General features: G+C 44.1%; 2 protein-coding genes across 6 annotated transcripts; one reads left to right on the forward strand and one right to left on the reverse strand.

The window, feature by feature from the left end:
• Positions 1–260: 260 nt before the first annotated feature.
• Positions 261–5873, reverse strand: LOC308469474 (uncharacterized protein). Of its 2 annotated transcripts, XM_080991985.1 has the most exons (3): positions 5526–5873; positions 3647–3734; positions 261–2973 (listed from the first exon to the last, which is right to left on the reverse strand). In XM_080991985.1, the coding sequence occupies exon 3, from the start codon at positions 2431–2433 to the stop codon at positions 310–312; it is 2124 nt and encodes a 707-aa protein (XP_080848111.1). In that variant the 5' UTR covers positions 2434–2973; positions 3647–3734; positions 5526–5873; the 3' UTR covers positions 261–309. The 2 variants fall into 2 exon arrangements, with proteins under 2 accessions (XP_080848111.1, XP_080848110.1); XM_080991984.1 differs by lacking the exon at positions 3647–3734.
• Positions 5874–6046: 173 nt separating this feature from the next.
• LOC308469636 (uncharacterized protein) lies at positions 6047–19396 on the forward strand. 4 transcript variants are annotated; one of them, XM_080992375.1, is made up of 10 exons: positions 6047–6164; positions 8190–8324; positions 8775–8901; positions 9614–9694; positions 10582–10652; positions 12309–12435; positions 13514–13594; positions 14676–14756; positions 15804–15881; positions 16351–19396. In XM_080992375.1, the coding sequence occupies exons 2-10, from the start codon at positions 8271–8273 to the stop codon at positions 17379–17381; spliced, it is 1731 nt and encodes a 576-aa protein (XP_080848501.1). In that variant the 5' UTR covers positions 6047–6164; positions 8190–8270; the 3' UTR covers positions 17382–19396. The 4 variants fall into 4 exon arrangements, with proteins under 4 accessions (XP_080848501.1, XP_080848502.1, XP_080848500.1 ...); XM_080992376.1 differs by lacking the exon at positions 6047–6164 and adding an exon at positions 6194–6350 and having other exon boundaries at positions 8190–8315; XM_080992374.1 differs by lacking the exon at positions 6047–6164 and adding an exon at positions 6195–6350.
• Positions 19397–19725: the final 329 nt, after the last annotated feature.

Consider the following 19725-nt stretch of genomic DNA (forward strand, 5'->3'; position numbering starts at 1 on the left):
TTTTGTGGGTGGGGGGAATGAACTTGTGATATCTAGGTTTGGAGATTGAACAATATACAGGTTTATGGAAAGTATAATTTTGGAGTGAAAATTTTGAATAATTGTTTATATATAGCTGACAAAGAAGGAATTGGAATCCCTCCCTCCTTCTTTCTCTCTTTTGCCTTTTTGTATTTTAAAAAGATATTTTGTATTTGATACTAATCTTTGTATCTCTTCTTTAAAGCTTCAATAAAAAGACATTTTTTTAAAAAGAGGCCTTATTAAGAAAAGGATTTAATCACACACTTGTGTAAATAGTTTCTCCCCTTAGTGGTTTCTTTGATGTTGAGAAAGTTTTGATTTAAGACGAAAGCTCTTTCCACACTCCTTGCATTCATACGGCTTCGCCCCTGTATGGGTTCTTTGATGCTTAGTAAGACCTCCTGTTTGGCTGAAGCTCTTTCCACACTCCTCACATTTATATGGCTTCACTCCTGTGTGGATTCTTTGATGCTTCTTAAGGCTTCCGCTGCAACTGAAGCACTTTCCACATTCCACACATTTAAATGGTTTCACGCCTGTGTGGATTCTTTTGTGTGCAGTTAGGTTTCCTTTTATAGTGAAGCTCTTTCCACACTCCTCACATTTAAATGGCTTTTCCCCTGTGTGGGTTCTTTGATGTTGAGCAAGAAGTGATTTAAGACAAAAGCTCTTTCCACACTCCTTGCATTCATATGGCATCGCCCCTGCATGGGTTCTTTGATGGGTAGTAAGACTTCCTGTTTGGCTGAAGCTCTTTCCACACTCCTCACATTTATATGGCTTCACTCCTGTGTGGATTCTTTGATGCTTCTTAAGGCTTCCGCTGCAACCGAAGCACCTTCCACATTCCACACATTTAAATGGTTTCACGCCTGTGTGGATTCTTTCGTGCGTAGTTAGGTTTCCTTTTATAGTGAAGCTCTTTCCACACTCCTCACATTTATATGGCTTCTCCCCTGTGTGGGTTCTTTCATGAAGAGAAAGAGAGCTGCCAACGGTAAAGCTCCTTCCACACTCAACACATTTATATGGTTTCTCCCCTGTGTGGATTCTTAGATGTATAATAAGATAGTGTTTCTTACTGAAGCTCTTTCCACACTGCGTGCATTCAAAAGGTTTCTCCCCTGTGTGGCTTCTTTGATGTACAGTAAGGAGTTGTCTCTGGCTGAAGCTTTTCCCACACTTATCGCATTCATATGGCTTCAAACCTGCATGAGCTATTTTATGCTGGAAAAGATTTGAGCTATATTTGAACCTCCTTCCGCATTCTACACACCCATACGGCTTCTCCCCTGTATGACTGATTTGATGGGAACTAAGGCTTCCACTGCAACGGAAGTTCTTCCCACACTCCATACATTTATATGGTTTCTCCCCTGTATGGATTCTTTGATGGAGAACAAGGCTTCCGCTATGGCCGAAATTCTTTCCACATTCCAAACATTTATATGGTTTTAGCCCTATGTGTATTTTTAAATGTCTAGTTAGATAGCTCCTGTTTCTGAACTTCTTTCCACACTCCACACATTCAAAGGGCCTCGATGCTGTGTGGATTGTTTGATGTTTGTTGAGTACTGAAGTACAAGAGAAGCTCTTTCCACATTCCTTACATTTATATGGTTTCTCCCCCTTGTGTGTTCTCTGATGTAAAATGAGGTGTGCCTGTTGACTGAAGCTTTTCCCACACTCCATGCATTCATATGGTTTCTCCCCAGTGTGGCTTCTTTCATGGACAGTAAGGGCTCCTTTCTGACAGAAGCACTTTCCACACACCAGGCATTCATATGGTTTCTCACCTGTGTGAGTTCTTTGATGTACGTTAAGGGCTCCTCTCTGAGCGAAGTGTTTTCCACACTCCATACATTCATATGGCTTCAGCCCTGTGTGGGTTCTTAGGTGCATCGCAAGTTTTCCAGCATCTCTGAAGCTCTTCCCACATTCTATACAATCATATGGCTTCTCCCCTGTGTGGATTCTTTGATGGATGGTAAGGGCTCCTGTTTGACTGAATCTCTTTCCACACTCCACACAGTGATATGGCTTCTCCCCTGTGTGAGTTCTTTGATGTATAGTGAGGATTTTGATACAACTGAAGCTCTTTCCACACTCCACACATTCATATCGCTTCTCAACTCTGTGAGTTCTCTGATGTGAAGTAAGGTCTTGCCTTTCACTGAAGCTCTTTCCACACTCTTCGCATTTATAGATCTCCCCCCTTGTGTGGATTTTGCAGTGTCTGTTTAAATTTGATATAGATGTGAATGTCTTCCCACAGTCTGGGCACTTTTCCCTTCTTCTCTTGTGGTCTTGTGGAACAGGGAGTTTGCGGACGTTGGTGCTCTGAGAAGTAGAGGTTTTATTTCTCTGGTTTCCCACATTCCTCTTTCGACCCCTTTTCTTTCCCGCCATCTCTCTTCCAACCTGTTTTTCCTCAATGTCAGAAGACTGTCAGAAATCGGCCATTATGGGAAAAATGAAAAGAAGGTGGGTATCCTAGGAGTTCAAGATTTTAAAAAGGAAGTAAAGATACTTCTTTCTTCCCTCACTCTACAGTTTGATGTGAAGTATGGTTTTCACTACAACTGAAACTCTTTGTACCATTCATGTGTTTATAAGCATTCTTCCAGTCTGGAATCTCTTATCCTTAGGGCAGGACTGCAACTGAAGCTCCTCCTCATTTATATGGTGTTCTCCCTTCTGTGGGTTCTGCAGTGTCTATTTAATTTATATTTCAATATTTTCCCCAAGACTGGATACTCTTCCCTTCTGTTCAGTTCAAAACCTTCTTGCGGGCGCAGGAATTCATGGGCATCAACACCTCAAGCAGCTCAGAATTTCTTCCACTCCTCTTTTCATTCCTGCTGATTTTTAAATATTTGTTTCTTCATGTTATACTTGCTCCTTCCCAAAGAAGCAGCGCCTGACAAGTCTCACTCTCCTGCACATCCACTGCATAGGATTAAAAAAAACAATAACACTGCATCAGGAGTTTGAACCAGAAACCAAGGATCGTGTTAGGGATAAAGGCTATTTAGCTGCCTCCCTTAATTCAGTTTTCTCCCCTTTCCTCACTGCACAAAAACTGCTTAGGACACTAGTATGACGGCTATATTATTCACATATAATGAAAGCAATATTGGTATGCATCTAATTGAATATAGTAAATAATAAACAGGACACTGAAAAATAAATAGGTAACAGCACATTAGCTTAATGAGAAGTTAGGGTGGGTTTGTAAGAACAGCTAATGGATTCTGCTCTGAGACCTGCGGTTATAGGGCGGTATACAAATCTAATTAATAGTAATAATAATTCCTGGTTGGTTGGAAATCATATGGGTGGGTTGTGACTGTTGTGGGAAATGGTGTTGTAATTATGTGACCGGTTAGCTTATGAATATATGTTAGTTCAGGGGGTATAAAATATCATGTCTGAGAGCTACAACCTTGCAGCCCCTTTGGGATTTCCAGATATTTGTATTTATAAGGGCATAATTCTTCACTTAAAGCCATTGCCTGCTGGCATTCATTTTTTTCAAAATTTATTTTTTTTCTCATATATAATGTTTCCTATATCCACTAGATGTGACTCTTTCTCTTATCTTTATTTTCTCCCTTCTTACCAAAAAACCGACGCCTTCTGTTCCCCCTCTATCTCTCTTTGTTTTGAAGCACTTCTTCTGACAAGCTGGCTGTTCCTAAAACAAAGTTCTGTTCACACAAAGAAGAAAGATTCAGGTAGGTGTTGGTCTGACGTAGTCGGAAAAAAATTAAAAAATTGTCCAGTAGCACCTTAGAGACCAACTAACAAACTTAAAAAGAGAGACATCACCTTGCCAACAAAGGTCCGTATAGTTAAAGCGATGGTTTTCCCAGTAGTGATGTATGGAAGTGAGAGCTGGACCATAAAGAAGGCTGATCGCCGAAGAATGGGTGCTTTTGAACTACGGTGCTGGAGGAGACTCTTGAGAGTCCCATGGACTGCAAGAAGATCCAAGCTATCTATTCTTAAGGAAATCAGCCCTGAGTGCTCACTGGAAGGACAGATCCTGAAGCTGAGGCTCCAATACTTTGGCCACCTCATGAGAAGTGAAGACTCCCTGGAAAAGACCCTGAAGTTGGGAAAGATGGAGGGCACAAGGAGAAGGGGACGACAGAGGACGAGATGGTTGGACAGTGTTCTCGAAGCTACCAGCATGAGTTTGACCAAACTGCGGGAGGCAGTGGAAGACAGGAGTGCCTGGTCCAGGGGGTCACGAAGAGTCGGACACGACTAAACAACAACAACAACAAACAAACGTAGCTGGTCGTTGGTCTCTAAGGTGCTACTGGACAATTTTTTAATATTTTTCGACAAAGAAGAAAGTTATTTTTAGCTTTTCCTGTTAGTCTCTGCAGCAGAAGGCGAGGTGGAGGGGAGGAAAGAGACCTTGGAGATGGCTTTAGTTTTTTAAGCTTCTTTTCTTAAAACCAGTCAGGTAGCACCTCTAAAAGCAAATTTAAACCTTTGCCCAGGAATAATAATAATAATAATAATAATAATAATAATAACTACAACAGGGCAAGAAGAAGAAGAAGAAGAAGAAGAAGAAGAAGAAGAAGGCGGTCAAGGTATAGGGAAATGAAGGCCAAGGTATCAAGAGGAATTATCCCTCTAAATAGGGAATTTTTCTTCCACTCCAAAGCCCCCTCTCCTGCTCTGCATTCCCTTCCTCCTTCTCCCTTCCTGTCATGGGATCTCCTTTGCATTCAAAGGCACTCTGCACTCCTCACACCTCCCCTTGGGGCTGAATGGGGGTTTGGGATATGAGCGGCTGCCTCCTTTCCCTGGACATCCCCTGCCGGCCAGTGCAGCCAATACTAGTTGAGCCAAGGGGTGCAAGTCAGCTTCCTTCGCTCCTACTGAAGCAGCTCGCCCTTTTGAACCCCGAGGGAATCTCGCTTCGTTTGCAACGGAAGAGACCACAGTTCATGGGCAGAGGGACACACTTTGCATGCAAAAGTGGGGCAGACAAACACACACACACACACACGGAAATCCCGGATAGCCGCTGCCAGTCCGCGCAGGCAACGCTGAGCGAGGTGAACGGTTAACTGATGGTCTGAACTCAAGATTATTGAGGTTTTTTCCTTGGCTGGTTGATGGTTTGTTGTAATAATAATAATAATAATAATAATAATAATAATAATAATAATAATAATTTATTATTTATACCCCGCCCATCTGGCTGGGTTTCCCCAGCCACCCTGGGCGGCTGCCAACAAAACACTAAAATACAGTAACTTATTAAACATTAAAAGCTTCCCTAAACTCGGTTTGCAGCCGAGTTTCAAATTTGGAAGCGGCATCCACCCCGTTCCCCAGTTCTATCTCACCCACGCATCTAGCATTGCTTGAAATGTCAAATAAAACCCCGCCGCGGGGATTCGAACCACCGACCTTTCGATCGGCAAGTCCTAGGCGCTGAGGCTTTTACCCACAGCGCCACCCGCGTTACTTACAGTTTATTTGTATTTGCAAGGCCGGCTGCAGATTTCATGCCTACGCCATGGATCTTGCATAAAAAGAGAAAGAGAGGTTGAGAAAGGGCGGGAAGGAGGGAGGAAGAGGAGGAGCTTTGGTGGGATTCCTAGGAAAGTGCAAAGTGCCTTTTCCCCGGGCGATCTGCCGGTCTCCGCACCTGCCCTCTGCTGGCTGGAGCCGTGCGTCATCATCATCATCATCATCATCATCATCATCATCATCCTTTATTTATATCCCGCCCATCTGGCTGGGTTTTCCCCAACAGAATATTAAAAGCACGATAAAACATCAAAATTAAAAACTTTCCTAAACAGGATTGCCTTCAGATGTGCAAACACACACATACACACCTCAACACATTAAAAAAAAATAGGCGATGTGTTTTTTGGAATACGAAGTTTTATTTCTAAACAATATTTTTGCCCTTTTGTTGCTTTGGAGACCAAGAGAACAAGTGGGAGCAACCAAGAGGCTTCGAAACGGTTAACAGCAGCGACAGGGCTGCCGTTCCTAGAGCGGAACGGAATGCTGGCGGGAGAGGAGGAGCTTCCGCTTCCTGTTCCGGTGGAAGTGGGCGCGGCTGCGTCTGTCCGTCCTCGCAGAGGCGCTGGAGGCGGGTAACTGGGGGGAGTCGCCAGGTCAAGGGGCGGAATTGGGGGGCGAGAGGGAGGAGGATGCCAGGAGGAAGAGGCGCAAAAGGGATGGAGCCCCGTCCCTCCTGGAGGGAACTAAGGGGCGACGGGGAAAGGTCGTCCTCTCCTGGGAGAGGAAGCGGGAGACTTTGAATGGATCACCCTTAAATTGTAAGTTTCCCTTCCTAGAGAACTTGAAGGGCTGCCACAGAATGTCCTTTTCTCTTGACTGCAAATTTGACAGTCTTAACACTCTTAATTGGGGCTAAGACATATCCAGCCCCATTACTTGCACACTTGCCATAAAAGACCAGAGCTGTACATTTAAGATATATTCATGCCACAACTGCATTTCAGTTTTCTGTGCCACAGTAGTTTTCTGTGCTTTGGCTTTCACTGCCTTTCAATAAAGGGTACAGTGGTACCTCGGGTTACATACGCTTCAGAATACAGACGCTTCAGGTTACAGACTCCGCTAACCCAGAAATAGTACCTCGGGTTAAGAACTTTGCTTCAGGATGAGAACAGAAATCGTGCTCCGGCGGCGTGGCAGCAGCGGGAGGCCCCATTTGCTAAAGTGGTGCTTCAGGTTAAGAACAGTTTCAGGTTAAGAACAGACCTCCGGAACGAATTAAGTACTTAACCTGAGGTACCACTGTATATCCAGGTACCTAAACGAGCAAGTTTGTTCTGTAGCTGGCTGATCTAAGCACCATTTATACTCTTGTTGGCCAGAAAATCATAATCTTGGCCTTCTGTTAATTTATCGGCAGGCTTTCTTGTTACACTATGTGCTGAACACCTCCAAGTTATTTTTGAGGCCCAGTCAGAAAAGTGAGTGGAATACTATATCACCAGCGTACATCAATATTGAGTTCTTTCTGTTCCTAATTCTTGGACACGGGGAGTTTGTATTGCCTAAACACGGCACCAAATGATTAATTTTGTTGTTGTTTAGTCGTGTCAGACTCTTCGTGATCCCATGGACCAAAGCACGCCAGGCAAATGATTAATACAGAAGTGGAAATGAGTGGAAGGCAGAATGCAGCCTTGCTTCACTCCTCACAACGTTCCTAAAGCATTAGTCTTACTGTCATTTAAGCCTACTCTGAGCTTCATTTCTGTGTTGTTCTTGTATAAATAGCAGGTCTGCAGTTGATGTTGGCAATTTGACATTTCTCTGTTTCAATTTTTCTTAATATTCTTAGTATATTTCCTTATAATATAGTTCAGAGTAAAACATTGGTCCATGGTACAGGCAGTGACCATCTTAGGTGCACTCAATTGATGCGCAATTGCTGAGACGGGGAACAGAGGCAGGGAGCATTTATATGCGCTCCAACTACGCACGGGGGACCAAAAACAAAAGGCCTCCTCGGTACTGTTTGCAATTTTCTGCCTTTAGGAGATTTATATAACGCTTAATCCCAAAGTGGCAGGTGTTTATTATTATTATTATTATTATTATTATTAGTTACATTTAGTCACTTTTTATGAAAAGTAAACTCAAAGCAATCTACAATATGATACAAAAATCAAAGGCACTCTAAAACAAAGCAAAACAAAAGCTATATGAATGTTTGTCAGTCCAAACCAAAATTTTGGCGCTTGCATCAAGGGCTGCTGTTTAATTTCCTCTCTTTCCTGCACTTTTCTTTTGCTAACTGCTATGCTTGCAAGGGCAAAAAATTATGTTTCTGTTAAGTACAGCAGTTTCTGCAAGAGCATTCCGGGCAAAAGTGGAAAAAAAGAATAGAGAAACAAACAACTTCAGGTCCACATTAAAGTCCAGTATGACTGAGGCCTTATTTATTTCCGTGACATCTGATGGGAGGGCTTTCCACAGGGCGGGTGCCACTACCGAGAAGACCCTCTGCCTGGTTTTCTGTAACTTCACTTTGTGCAGTGAGAGAACCGCCAGAAGACCCTCGGATCTCAGTGTCCAGGCTGAATGATAGGGGTGAAGACGCTCCTTCAGCATTTTATCAGTTTGCCTTTTTATTCCATCAGGAGATGTTGAAGGGATGCTGGCAGAAGTGTCACCGAAAGGATCCAAAGAGCAGGTGGAGCAAAGGAAGCTGAGGGTTCAAGATGGAGGCAGCAGGCAAGAGGGAAGACGAAAGCAGAAGCCAGAGGGTAATTCAGGTACGTCTCAGGGTGGTGAAAATCAAATTCACAGAGAGGAGAAAAAGTATGAATGTACAATGTGTGGAAGTAGATTTGGTTATTGCTCAACTCTTACTTCACATCAAAGAGTGCACATGGGACAAACCTTATAAATGCTTTGAATATGCAAAGAGTTTCACTCGCAGCAGCCTGCTTACTAGACATCAACAAACTCATGGAGGGGACGAACCTTATAAATGCTGGGAGTGTGGAAAGAGCTTCCGTTGCAACGGTGCCCTTACTGAATTCATGCAGGGGAGAAACCCTACAAATGTTTCAAATGTGGAAAGAGCTTCAGTGGCAGTCACTCCTTTACCTTGCACTGAAGAATTCAAACAGGGAGGAAACAGGAAGTGTTGTACTTGACCGCTTATGTTACATTGCACAGTTTTGTGTGTGTGATAGGAACTGCCTTCCGTTTTCCTCCAGGTTCTGGTGTCTTTTGAGGAGGTGGCAGTATATTTCACCCAGGAAGAGTGGGCGCTCCTGGGTCCAGCTCAGAAGGCTCTCTACAGGGAAGTCCTGCTGGAGAATTATGAGGAATTGGCTTCTCTGGGTAAGCATCCTTTGGTTGAGAGATGTGTATGTTTGTTTCCCCAAACCCATTGACCACTTAAAACGTTAAAGAAAAAGAACCTCAAAGCAGTTTGCAGAAAGAATAAAGCAATAACATTATCAGGAAAATAGCTAAAAAAACAACTATTTAAACCATTCCAAAAATGATTAAAACCAACACTGCCCTAAAGACCAGATTGAAACACACGACAACTGTCTTGTTTGCCTGGAAAAAGTGACGTAAACAAGAATATTTTTATTTGTTGTTGTTTAGTCATGTCCGACTCTTCGTGACCCCATGGTCCAGAGCACGCCAGGCACTCCTGTCTTCCACTGCCTCCCGTAGTTTGGTCAAACTCATGTTAGTAGCTTTGAGAACACTATCCAACCACCTTGTCCTCTGTCGTCCCCTTCTCCTTCTGCCCTCCATCTTTCCCAACATCAGGGTCTTTTCCAGGGAGTCTTCTCTTCTCATGAGGTGGCCAAAGTATTGGAGCCTCAGCTTCACAATCTGTCCTTCCAGTGATCACTCAGGGCTGATTTCGTTAAGAATGGATAGGTTTGATCTCCTTGCAGTCCATGGGACTCTGAGGTGTCTCCTCCAGCACCAGAATTCAAAAGCATCAATTCTTGTTTTTATTAGCAGGTTCTAAATAGGGTGCCATGAAAAACATACCCCTAACAATGATGTATCTTCTGCTTTTCCCTCAAAGAAGGGCCTCTGTTTCCTCAACCTCGCCTCATCTCCTGGTTGGAAGAGGAGGAAGAGGAGTTTGTCCAGAAGAAAGAAGCAGGTGGGTGCCTGAAGAATACAGGAAGTGCATCGAGCCCGGCTTCCTGTTCTCGAGGTGGCTAAGCAGATCCCTGTGGGCAGGCCATGAGCTGTGAGCACAACAGCAACGCTTCCCAGTCGTGATCCCTGTTGTGAGGTTTTTTGGTTTCCCGTTAATTTAATTATTTGTTTTTTTTCAAATTACAGTTTTACAATCACATATCCGAGGCCAGTCTTTTTGGGACGCGGGTGGCGCTGTGGGTTAAACCACAGAGCCTAGGGCTTGCCGATCAGAAGGTCGGCGGTTCGAATCCCTGCGACAGGGTGAGCTCCCGTTGCTCAGTCCCTGCTCCTGCCAACCTAGCAGTTCGAAAGCACGTCAAACTGCAAGTAGATAAATAGGTACCGCTCTGGCGGGAAGGTAAACGGCGTTTCCGTGGGCTGCTCTGGTTTGCCAGAAGCGGCTTAGTCATGCTGGCCACATGATCCGGAAGCTGTACGCCAGCTCCCTCGGCCAATAAAGCGAGATGAGCGCCTCAACCCCAGAGTTGGCCACAACTGGACCTAATGGTCTGGGGTCCCTTTCTTTACCTTTATCCAACATACAACAATCTTGTTCGTTCCAAGCACTGAGCTTCTCTGTGGTTGCTCAGTCATAACTATTTATATTTATTATCTGCTTTGCTCATAAAAAGGACCCAAAACGACTTAACAAAGAACTCAGAGGTGCTTCAGAGTAAAACATCCCTTCCTCAGGAGCTTGAAAAATGGACAAGCTGCTTCCAGTCAGTTCAAGAACCAGCTTGAAAAAGTAGTTGAGCAAACCCATGCCACCTTCCTTCCACGTACATTTTGAAGGGAAAAAACAAAATGTTTTATCCTGCTACCTTTTCCATGCCACTTTTGCAGGTAGTCGAAAATGCCGCAGGTCCTCTCCTCTTTGGGATGAAGTGGAAGGAATGGCCCTCCCTTCAGCTCAGGTAATTGGGTCTGGAGGTCTCCTCCTGTGGCTTCTTCGTTTGTTTAATCGGTTAGTGTTTTCTGAGGCAGCACATAAAATTCTCTCAGCATGGTAGAAATAGAGTAGAAACATAACTCCATACAGCAGGGGCACAGACGGTGAGGCCTCCCCTCTTATTGGGGTCCCCCTAGTGAAGCTGAGGAGCTAACTGGCGCCTACTTTGAGCCCTGCTTTGTCTGTTTGCAGGCATGGTTTTCATAATAATAATAATTTATTATTTATACCCTGCCCATCTGACTGGGTATCGCCAGCCACTCTGGGCAGCTCCCAACAGAATATTAAGAGCACAATAAAACATCAAACATTAAAAATTCCCTAAACAGCGCTGCCTTCAGATGTCTTCTAAAAGTCAAATAGTTGTTTATTTCCTTGACATCTGCTGGGAGGGCGTTCCACAGGGCCATTACCAAGAAGGCCCTTTGCCTGGTTCCCTGTAACCTCACTTTTCGCAGTGAGGGAACCGCCAGGAGGCCCTCGGAGCTGGACCTCAGTGTCTGAGCTGAACGATGGGGGTGGAGACGCTCCTTCAGGTATACTGGGCTGAGGCTGTTTAGGGCTTTAAAGGTTAGCACCAACACTTTGAATTGTGCTCGGAAATGTACTGGGAGCCATTGTAGGTCTTTCAGGACCGGTGTTATATGGTCTCGGTGGCCATTCCTAGTCACGACAGACCCTCATGCTTTTTGCACACACTGTTCTTATCCTCCGTCCAGGCAAGGAAAAAAAGCAGCAGGCAAGGAAAAAAGCATCAAGGACACATTCTAGCTGGGCACAAACCTGTGGTGAGGGTTTGCCAAGCCCTCTTAGCACGTTTCTCCCTTTTGTCCTGAGTCTGAGCATCTTCAAAGCCCATGACCCTTTTGCTAAAGGCTGTTCTCCAATTGAAGCGCTCGCAGGCAAAATGGAAGAGGAATGAAATCCCCTCTATACAAGATTGGATCCAAAAGCTGACAGAATATGCCGAATTAGACGGTCTATCAGAAAAAATAAAGAATAAATCAAAACAGGAATTTGTTTCAAAATGGGAGGTTTTCAAAGAATATTTGAAAAATAAATATAGTAGTTTAAATTCTGTTGCAGCATTCAAGGAACTTCAGTAATAGTTGCAAGGTAGATATAAGGAATCAGATATATTAAGAAAAAGTTTAATTATGATAAAAGTGTGTATTGGCAATAAGTAATATGAAATCGAAATATGGAATAGATGGGAGGTTGGGTCTTTAGTGTTAAGACCAATATGTGTTTTATTGTTTGTTAAGAAAATAATGTGTCTATGGTTATTCCTGTGTGTAATTTGGTACTTGTGTTTTTTCTTTTTTCTTGCTGTATCAATAAAAATTAATAAAAATTAAAATGAAGTGCTCGCAGGTCAATGTTTCCTATTTGTCAGTGTTTATACTCCTTTTTTTTTAGATTTGCTTTGAGAGAGTCTTTCAACCTCTTTTGTTGACACCCCTGGTGTACATAAAGACTCACTATGGGGTGGTTCTGGAGGTGGGTTCTCATTACGGTATCTTTTACTTCCCTTCCTTGGATATTTCTCTCTCTTTCTCTTTTCTTTTTCTTTTTTTGGGAAGGTACCATAAGAATTATGGATATTTCCGCCTTTTTTCAGAGTTTGGTGTCCTTTGAGGAGGTGGCTGTGTACTTCACCAGGATTGAGTGGGCTTTGCTGAATTCAGGCCAACAAGAACTCTACAAAGATGTCATGCTGGATAATTACAGGAACTTGGCCTCTCTGGGTAAAGATCCCTCTGCACTCACCTTCTTGAATTCCTCATCGTTCTCTCCATATAGGAGAGAAGTCCATGGTCAGTTCTGGCTAAGCCAAGCCTTACTGTGCTAGCTGCCAAAATTAGACAGGCGCCACCCAGCTTAGCTGCCTACTGAGGTCATTTTGGGCTAAAGAAGATTTTTCCCTTGAGTTTTCACCCAGACATTTGGTCATTGATTCTGCTTGTATTGATTCGGAGCAGACTCCCAATGTATAGTCAGCAGAGTAAAAACATAAACACACTTCAGGGAGCATGGTTTGGATTGAATAATAATAATAATAGTAATAATAATATATTTTTTCCAATGCAAAGTTATAAAAATCCATATATATCAATCCATATTATCCATGGTAATTGTTATACAACAAGTGAAATCAGAATCCTGCCAATGTTTCCATCTGCTTAAAGTGGTCTCTTAGCTAGCATATAAACTTTTCCCATTCTTTAGAAAAGCTTTTGTCCTCTTGGTTCCTGAGTTTTCCAGTCAGCTTTGCCATTCAGTAAGCTTGGTTTGCCATTCCTCTCTGGTAGGGACCTTGTCTTCTTTCCATCTCTGGGCTAGCAGCATCCGGGTGGCTGTTGTTCCATACATAAAGAGTCTTTTCTGGTCCTTTGGGATGTTGGTACCTGTAATTCCTAATGGAAAAGCTTCTGGTTTTTTAACAAAAGTTATTTAAAATATTTTTTTTCATTTCATTATATATCATCTCCCTTGCAGTCCACTGCCACATTTTCTTTACATTTCCAGCAGATATTTGTACTTGTCCTATACATTTTTGCCAGCTTGGTAGGAGTCAAATACCACCGGTACATCTTTTTCATATAGTTTTCTTTCAGAGTACAACATGCCGTGAATTTCAGGTCTGTTTTCCATAACCTTTCCCAATCTGCCATCTGAATATTACGTCCCAGATCCTTTGTCCAGTGTATCATTACTGACTTGACCAGTTCATTTTCTGTACATGGTTTGGATTTTCTGCAAACCTTTGCAGTCCTGGGTGCCGTCAATAACACTTTTTGCTCTCTTTCTTTTTGTTCCATGAAGAAGGGCCACTGATGCCCCATTCGGACCTCATCTCCTGGCTTGAAGAAAAGGAAGAGTGGTTGGTCCAGAAACAAGAGGCAGGTAGGTCCTTGGGTAGAGAAGAAGATGGAGGGCGGGGAAACCTGTGGCTTTTTGGAGCTTGCTAAATTAGAATCCCCATGGGTGGTTTCGTCGTCTCCTGGTGTTTTTGTAGTACATTCTATGTAGAATCAAAGAATTGTCAAGTTGGAAGGGACCCTGAGGGTCATCTAGTCCAACCAACTGCAATGCAGCAATCTTGACTGAAGAATCCATGAAATGTGGATGGAGCAATTGGTGATAAATGGTGTTGGTTTGGAGATAGATGGATGTTGCTATATCCACAGTTGCTTTGGTGATGTGGTTGGGGTCAGTGATGGATGGATATGGTTGCTTTGGTGGTAGATGGAGTGGTTTGGTGATTGTGGGAGTGGCTGGTGCAGTGATGGATGGAGATGGAGTTGCTTTGGTGACACCAGACTGATGTTTCTAGGTCCATCTAGTGCTCCCCCTCTCTCATTCCTGTCCCGTTTCAAAGATCTGGTCCTTTGGGTTGGAATGGAGGTATGGAAAAGAGACAGCATGGTTTGGATTTTCTATAAATCTAGGACCTAAAAAGCCTAGGACCCTCGTACTGCCTCTCCCGGTATGCCCCACGGAGGACCTTAAGGTCCATAAATAGCAACACCCTAGAGGTCCCGGGCCCTAAGGAAGTCAGATTAGCCTCAACCAGAGCCAGGGCCTTTTCAGCACTGGCTCCGGCCTGGTGGAATGCTCTGTCTCATGAGACCAGGGCCCTGCGGGATCTGATTTCTTTCCACAGGGCCTGTAAGACAGAGTTGTTCCGCCTGGCCCTTGGCTTGGAGCCAATTTGATTCCCTCCCCCTCTTTCTTTTTTCCTTTCTCCTCCTGTGATGAGGCTGCATTTTAATGTTTTAATGTTGTATTCTAATCTTGTTTTTAAGTTGTATTTCAGTCAACTTGTTTTTATTATTGGTTGTTAGCCACCCTGAGCCCGGTCTTGGCTGGGGTGGGCGGGGTATAAATAAAATTATTATTATTAGTATTAGTATTATCATTATTAACTTCTGCACTCACATGGGCCATCAATAACAATTTTTGCTTCTTTTTTAATCCCATCAAGAAGGGTCTCTGATGCTCCAATCAGACCTCATCTCCTGGCCTGAGGAAAAGGAAGAACTGCTGGTCCAGAAGGAAGTGGCAGGTAAGTCCTTGGATATAGAGCAGGGATGGGGGAAACTCTATGGTCTTCTACTTGTTGCAGTAATGCAACTCCCATGAGGGGTTTCGTCATCTCCTGGCATTTTTGTAGTACCTTCTAAGCAGAGTGGATGGAGTGGCTGGTCATGGGAGGAGTTTGACGATTGAGAGGGTTGTTGATGGATGGAGTGCTTTGGCGATGGTGGGAGTGACTGGTGGAGTAATGGATGATGGTCAAATAGCTTTGGTGACCCCAAATGGATGTTTTAAGGCAGGCACCTCCCCAAACTCAGCCCTCCAAATGTTTTGAGACTACAATTCCCATCATCCTTGACCACTGGTCCTGTTAGCTAGGGATGATGGGAGTTGTAGTCCCAAAACATCTGGAGGGCCGAGTTTGCCTATGCCTGTTTTAAGGTCTGTGCATTGCTCTCCTCTATGCTTGTCTTCTTTCAGATATCTGGGAGGTTGAGATGGTGTCAGGGACTGGACTGAGGAAGAATGGTGTGAGCCACCCCCTTTTCCTGAACCTTCCCAAGGGCAGGAGGACAGTATTGATTTAGTTTGCAGAGCGGCATAGCCCAGAGGGGGAAAGCTGGGAAATACTGGGTGAGGAACAGGAGACAGCTGGCAGATTCAGTCCTTGGACATCATTTCTGACGCCACACCCCCCTCCCTCCCCTAAGACTAGATGGACTTGGAAAGGGATGGAACAGAAAGCGCAACGGAAACAAGCTCAGATTGCCCAATGTAGGAGTGATGTAGATTAATGGGGACAGAAGGGGTAAACCTTTACTGGGAGCAATGCCATTTTTTAGCATGATATGCATTCCTTGTCTCTCGCTGTGATTATTAAAGAACTTATCTGGTAAGAGCACTCTTTTTGTTTGATCTGCTTAATTACTGCCACCGGGGGAGGGATCCGATTCCCTGAAGCCTGGCAGATGAGATGGAGGGCTGAAAAGAGAATACATGGTTCGGATTTTCTTTGACCTTTTGCAGTCACAGGTGGCATCAATAACAGTTTTTGCTTTCTTCTTATCCCATTAAGAAGGGCCTCTGGTGTCCCAATTAGACCTCACCTGGTTTGAAGAAAAAGAAGAGTTGTTGGTTCAGAAGAAAAGGACAGGTAAGTCGTTGGATATAGAAGATGGATGAGAGAAACCCTGTGGTCTCCCGGATGTTGCTGAATTGGAACTCCCATGAGTAGTTTCATCTTCTCCTGGTGTTTTTGTAGTACATTCTGTGTAGAGTGGATGGAGCTGGTTTGGTGATGGATGGATGTTGCTCATATATAGTTGCTTTGGTATGGAATTGGGGTTGGAATTGGCTGTTTTGGTGATGGATGGGCTGTTTTGGTGATGGCAGAAGTAACGAGTGGAATGGTTTGATTGTTGGAGTGGTTTGATGATTGAGAGGGAGAGATTTGTTTTTGGCAATGGATGGCGTTGGTTTGGTGATAGTGAAAGTGGTTGGGGAGGGATGGGGTGGTTCAATGGTTAGAGCAGATGTAGTGGTTTGATGACTGAGGGAGAAACTCAGAGTGATTTGCGCTTTTTACAGGATCTTCATTTTCTGTCTGCCCCCTCCTCATGCAGGTGATGGACAGGACAATGAGAATTATCAGGCGCCATATATAGCGTTGTCAGAAACAACCACACGTGATACGGGGAAAGAAATGTTTGGAAATCAAAGAGAAAGGCACAAGGCAAACCAATCAAAGCCTAGGCAGAAGAAGCAATCTGCTTCCCAGGGGGCTGAGGTCCATGAACTCCTGACCCCTCCAGAAGACTGTAAAGATAATAAGAATATTACGTGTCCAGTGTGTGAGAAAATATTCCAGTATAGATCACAGTTAAATACACATAGCAGAAGTCACACAGGAGAGAAACCATACAAATGCACAGAGTGCGGGAAGAGCTTCAGTACAAGCAGTTCCCTTACTGCACATGGAAGAACCCACACAGGAGAAAAACCGTATAAATGCATGGAGTGCGGAAAGAGCTTCAGCCAAAGAGGAAGTCTTATTGCCCATCAAAGAACCCATACAGGGGAGAAGCCATATAAATGCATGGAGTGTGGAAAGAGTTTCAGTCAACTTGGACATCTTATTTCCCATCAGATAATCCATAAAGGGGAGAAACACTGTAACTCTGGACATGTGGACTGTGGAAAGGGCCTCCATGATAGCTTAACCTTTACTGAACATCAGAGAACCCGCACAGGAGAGAAGCAGTATAAATGTTTGGAGTGTGGGAAGAGCTTTGATATGAGAGGAACCCTTGCCAAACATCAAAGAATCCACACAGGGGAGAAACCATATAAATGCATGGAGTGCGGAAAGAGCTTCCGGGCTAGCTGGACCCTTTGTATACATAAACGAATCCACACAGGGGAGAAACCATATAAATGCTTGAACTGCGGAAAGAGCTTCCGGGATGGCGGAACCCTTGCCAAACATCAAAGAATCCACAAAGCGGAGGAAAGATATATCTGCACAGACTGTGGAAACGTCTTTCGAGGGAGCGGTAGCCTTACTTTACATCAAAGAGTCCACACAAGGGAGAAGCAGTGTGCTGGGTGGAACCTTTCCGAACAGCAAATAATCCACATACGAGAAACCATGTAAATTTATGGAATGTCAAAATGCCTTCTGGTATTCAGTTACTGACTCATCCTTTTATGCATGAAAGCATTAACCTGAGCCAGAAATGAGCTCTAGTTAACTGCTCCTAGCAGCCATTCTTTATCCCTCTCTCTTTCTCTCCGACTTCCTGAAAGACACCATTACCCGGCATGGCTCCCAGCTCGAGAAAACCACACGAATGAATCTTTCTACAAGAGTTTTCTACAGTCCCCGTCTTTGCTAACACAAAGACTACACAGTTCTTTTCTTTTCAAACAGTTTGGAACCTTTTCTTCGTTGCTTTTACCGCCAACGGATGGAGACTTTTTTGCTGTAACTTCTGAAACTAGCCCAGCTGTTTTCATGGGGAACATTTGTTTAAAGGCGAATGAGGGCAGATATAGAATCTAACCACATTTTTATGTGCTTGGTAAGGTAAAGGTAAAGGGACCCCTGACTGTTAGGTCCAGTCGTGACCGATTCTGGGGTTGCGGTGCTCATCTCGCTTTACTGGCCGAGGGAGCCGGCGTACAGCTTCCGGGTCATGTGGCCAGCATGACTAAGCCGCTTCTGGCGAACCAGAGCAGTGCACGGAAATGCCGTTTACCTTCCTGCCGGAGCGGTACCTATTTATCTACTTGCACTTTGACGTGCTTTCGAACTGCTAGGTTGACAGGAGCAGGGACCGAGCAACGGGAGCTCACCCTGTAGCGGGGATTCGAACCACCGACCTTCTGATCAGCAAGTCCTAGGCTCTGTAGTTTAACCCACAGCACCGCCCACGTCCCTATGTGCTTGGTACCAATCGGCAATTGTGCTAACTCTGTATGAGAAAGTAAATCTTTTTGTCCAAACGTCTCTCTGCAGCATCAGGTTATGGGGCTCAGGCAACACGTAGGTCGGAGGTTTTCAACCTTTTTGGGTCCCACGGCTCCCTTGACGAACTACCTTCTTTCTACGGCACCCCTGTGGGGCTCTGGAGCCCAGTTAGGTCACTCCTTGCCTGCCGACCTGGCAGACTCTCACCCTTTTTCAAACACCCTCCCTTGCGGCGTGTTCCATCAGTCTCCTTTCCTCTCCTCTCTCCTTGGGAGTCCTCCAGCCGCTGCTGCCGCCTCTTTAAGGAACTTGTCTAGAGTAGTAAGCTCTTTCATAGAACCATAAAATTGTAGGGTTGGAAGGGATCCTGAGGGTCATCTAGCCCAACCCCCAGGAATCTTTTGCTTAATGTGTGGCTCAAACCCATGGCCCTGAGACTGCAGACCTTGGACTGAGTAAATGTGAACTTATCCAGATGATACAGGTCAGCAGTACAAAGCTGTCAAGGACCAATTAATTCCTGGCATGCACAAAACACATTGGGGTGAGATATCACTACATTTTTGAACATGTCCAGAGTGGAATTGTGGAACCAGTTTATTGTCCCATCAGACAGCTGACATACTGAGCAAACCTTTACATGTGAGGAGCTTTGGGTCAAGATGGGACTCTTGAGGGGGAGGGACTTAACATGCTGTTTGTATGTTCTTTGCATGTACACATCTGCTTGTCAGAGAAGAGAAACTGGCAATATACTTCATATCTGAAGAAGTGTGCATGCACACGAAAGCTTATACCCAGAACTACTTAGTTGGTCTCTAAGGTGCTACTGGACAATTTTTTAATTTATTTTGGCAATATACAGTTACTGACTTACACCTGTGTGCATGAAATTGTTAACCGGAGCCAGAAATCAGTTCGTTAACATGGGAGAGACTCCTAGCAGCCTTTGGTTCTTCCTCCCTCTCTCTTTCACTCTTGCCTTCCTGGAAGACGCCAGTAGCCAGCATGGTTCCCAGCTCAATAAAAATCTACATCCTGTTACATTAAATTAAACTTAATTCTTTTTGTAATATAACTTATTTATTTTCCTTTTAAATTGCTTAGAACCTTTTCTTCCTTACTTTTACTTCCAATGGACAGAGACTTGTTTGCTGCAGCTTCTAAACCTCTGCAAGTAAAATCTTCACTTTTCCAAAGCTATGTGTCTGAGATTTATTCTAGTCTAAGTATTTTCATGGGGAACAATTGTTTGAAGGTGGATGAGGGCAGATGTAAAATCTAACCAAGTTTTAATGTGCTTGATACCAATGTGCTAACTCTGCTACGAGAAAGAATATTTTTTTCAATCTCTCCAGCATGGGAAAAACATATGAATGTATGGCATGTGGAAGGTATATGAACACCTTACACTACATCAGGAGTGGGGAACATCCAGTCTATGCTTGTCTCTCCCAGGCAGGGCCAGCCCACCCTTTAGCCTCTAACTTTTATTCCAGCACCCCTTTGAAACATCTCCATTCTCCCA

This window comes from Podarcis pityusensis (genome assembly GCF_964106645.2).
Source record: "Podarcis pityusensis genome assembly, chromosome: 2".
NCBI lineage: Eukaryota > Metazoa > Chordata > Lepidosauria > Squamata > Lacertidae > Podarcis > Podarcis pityusensis.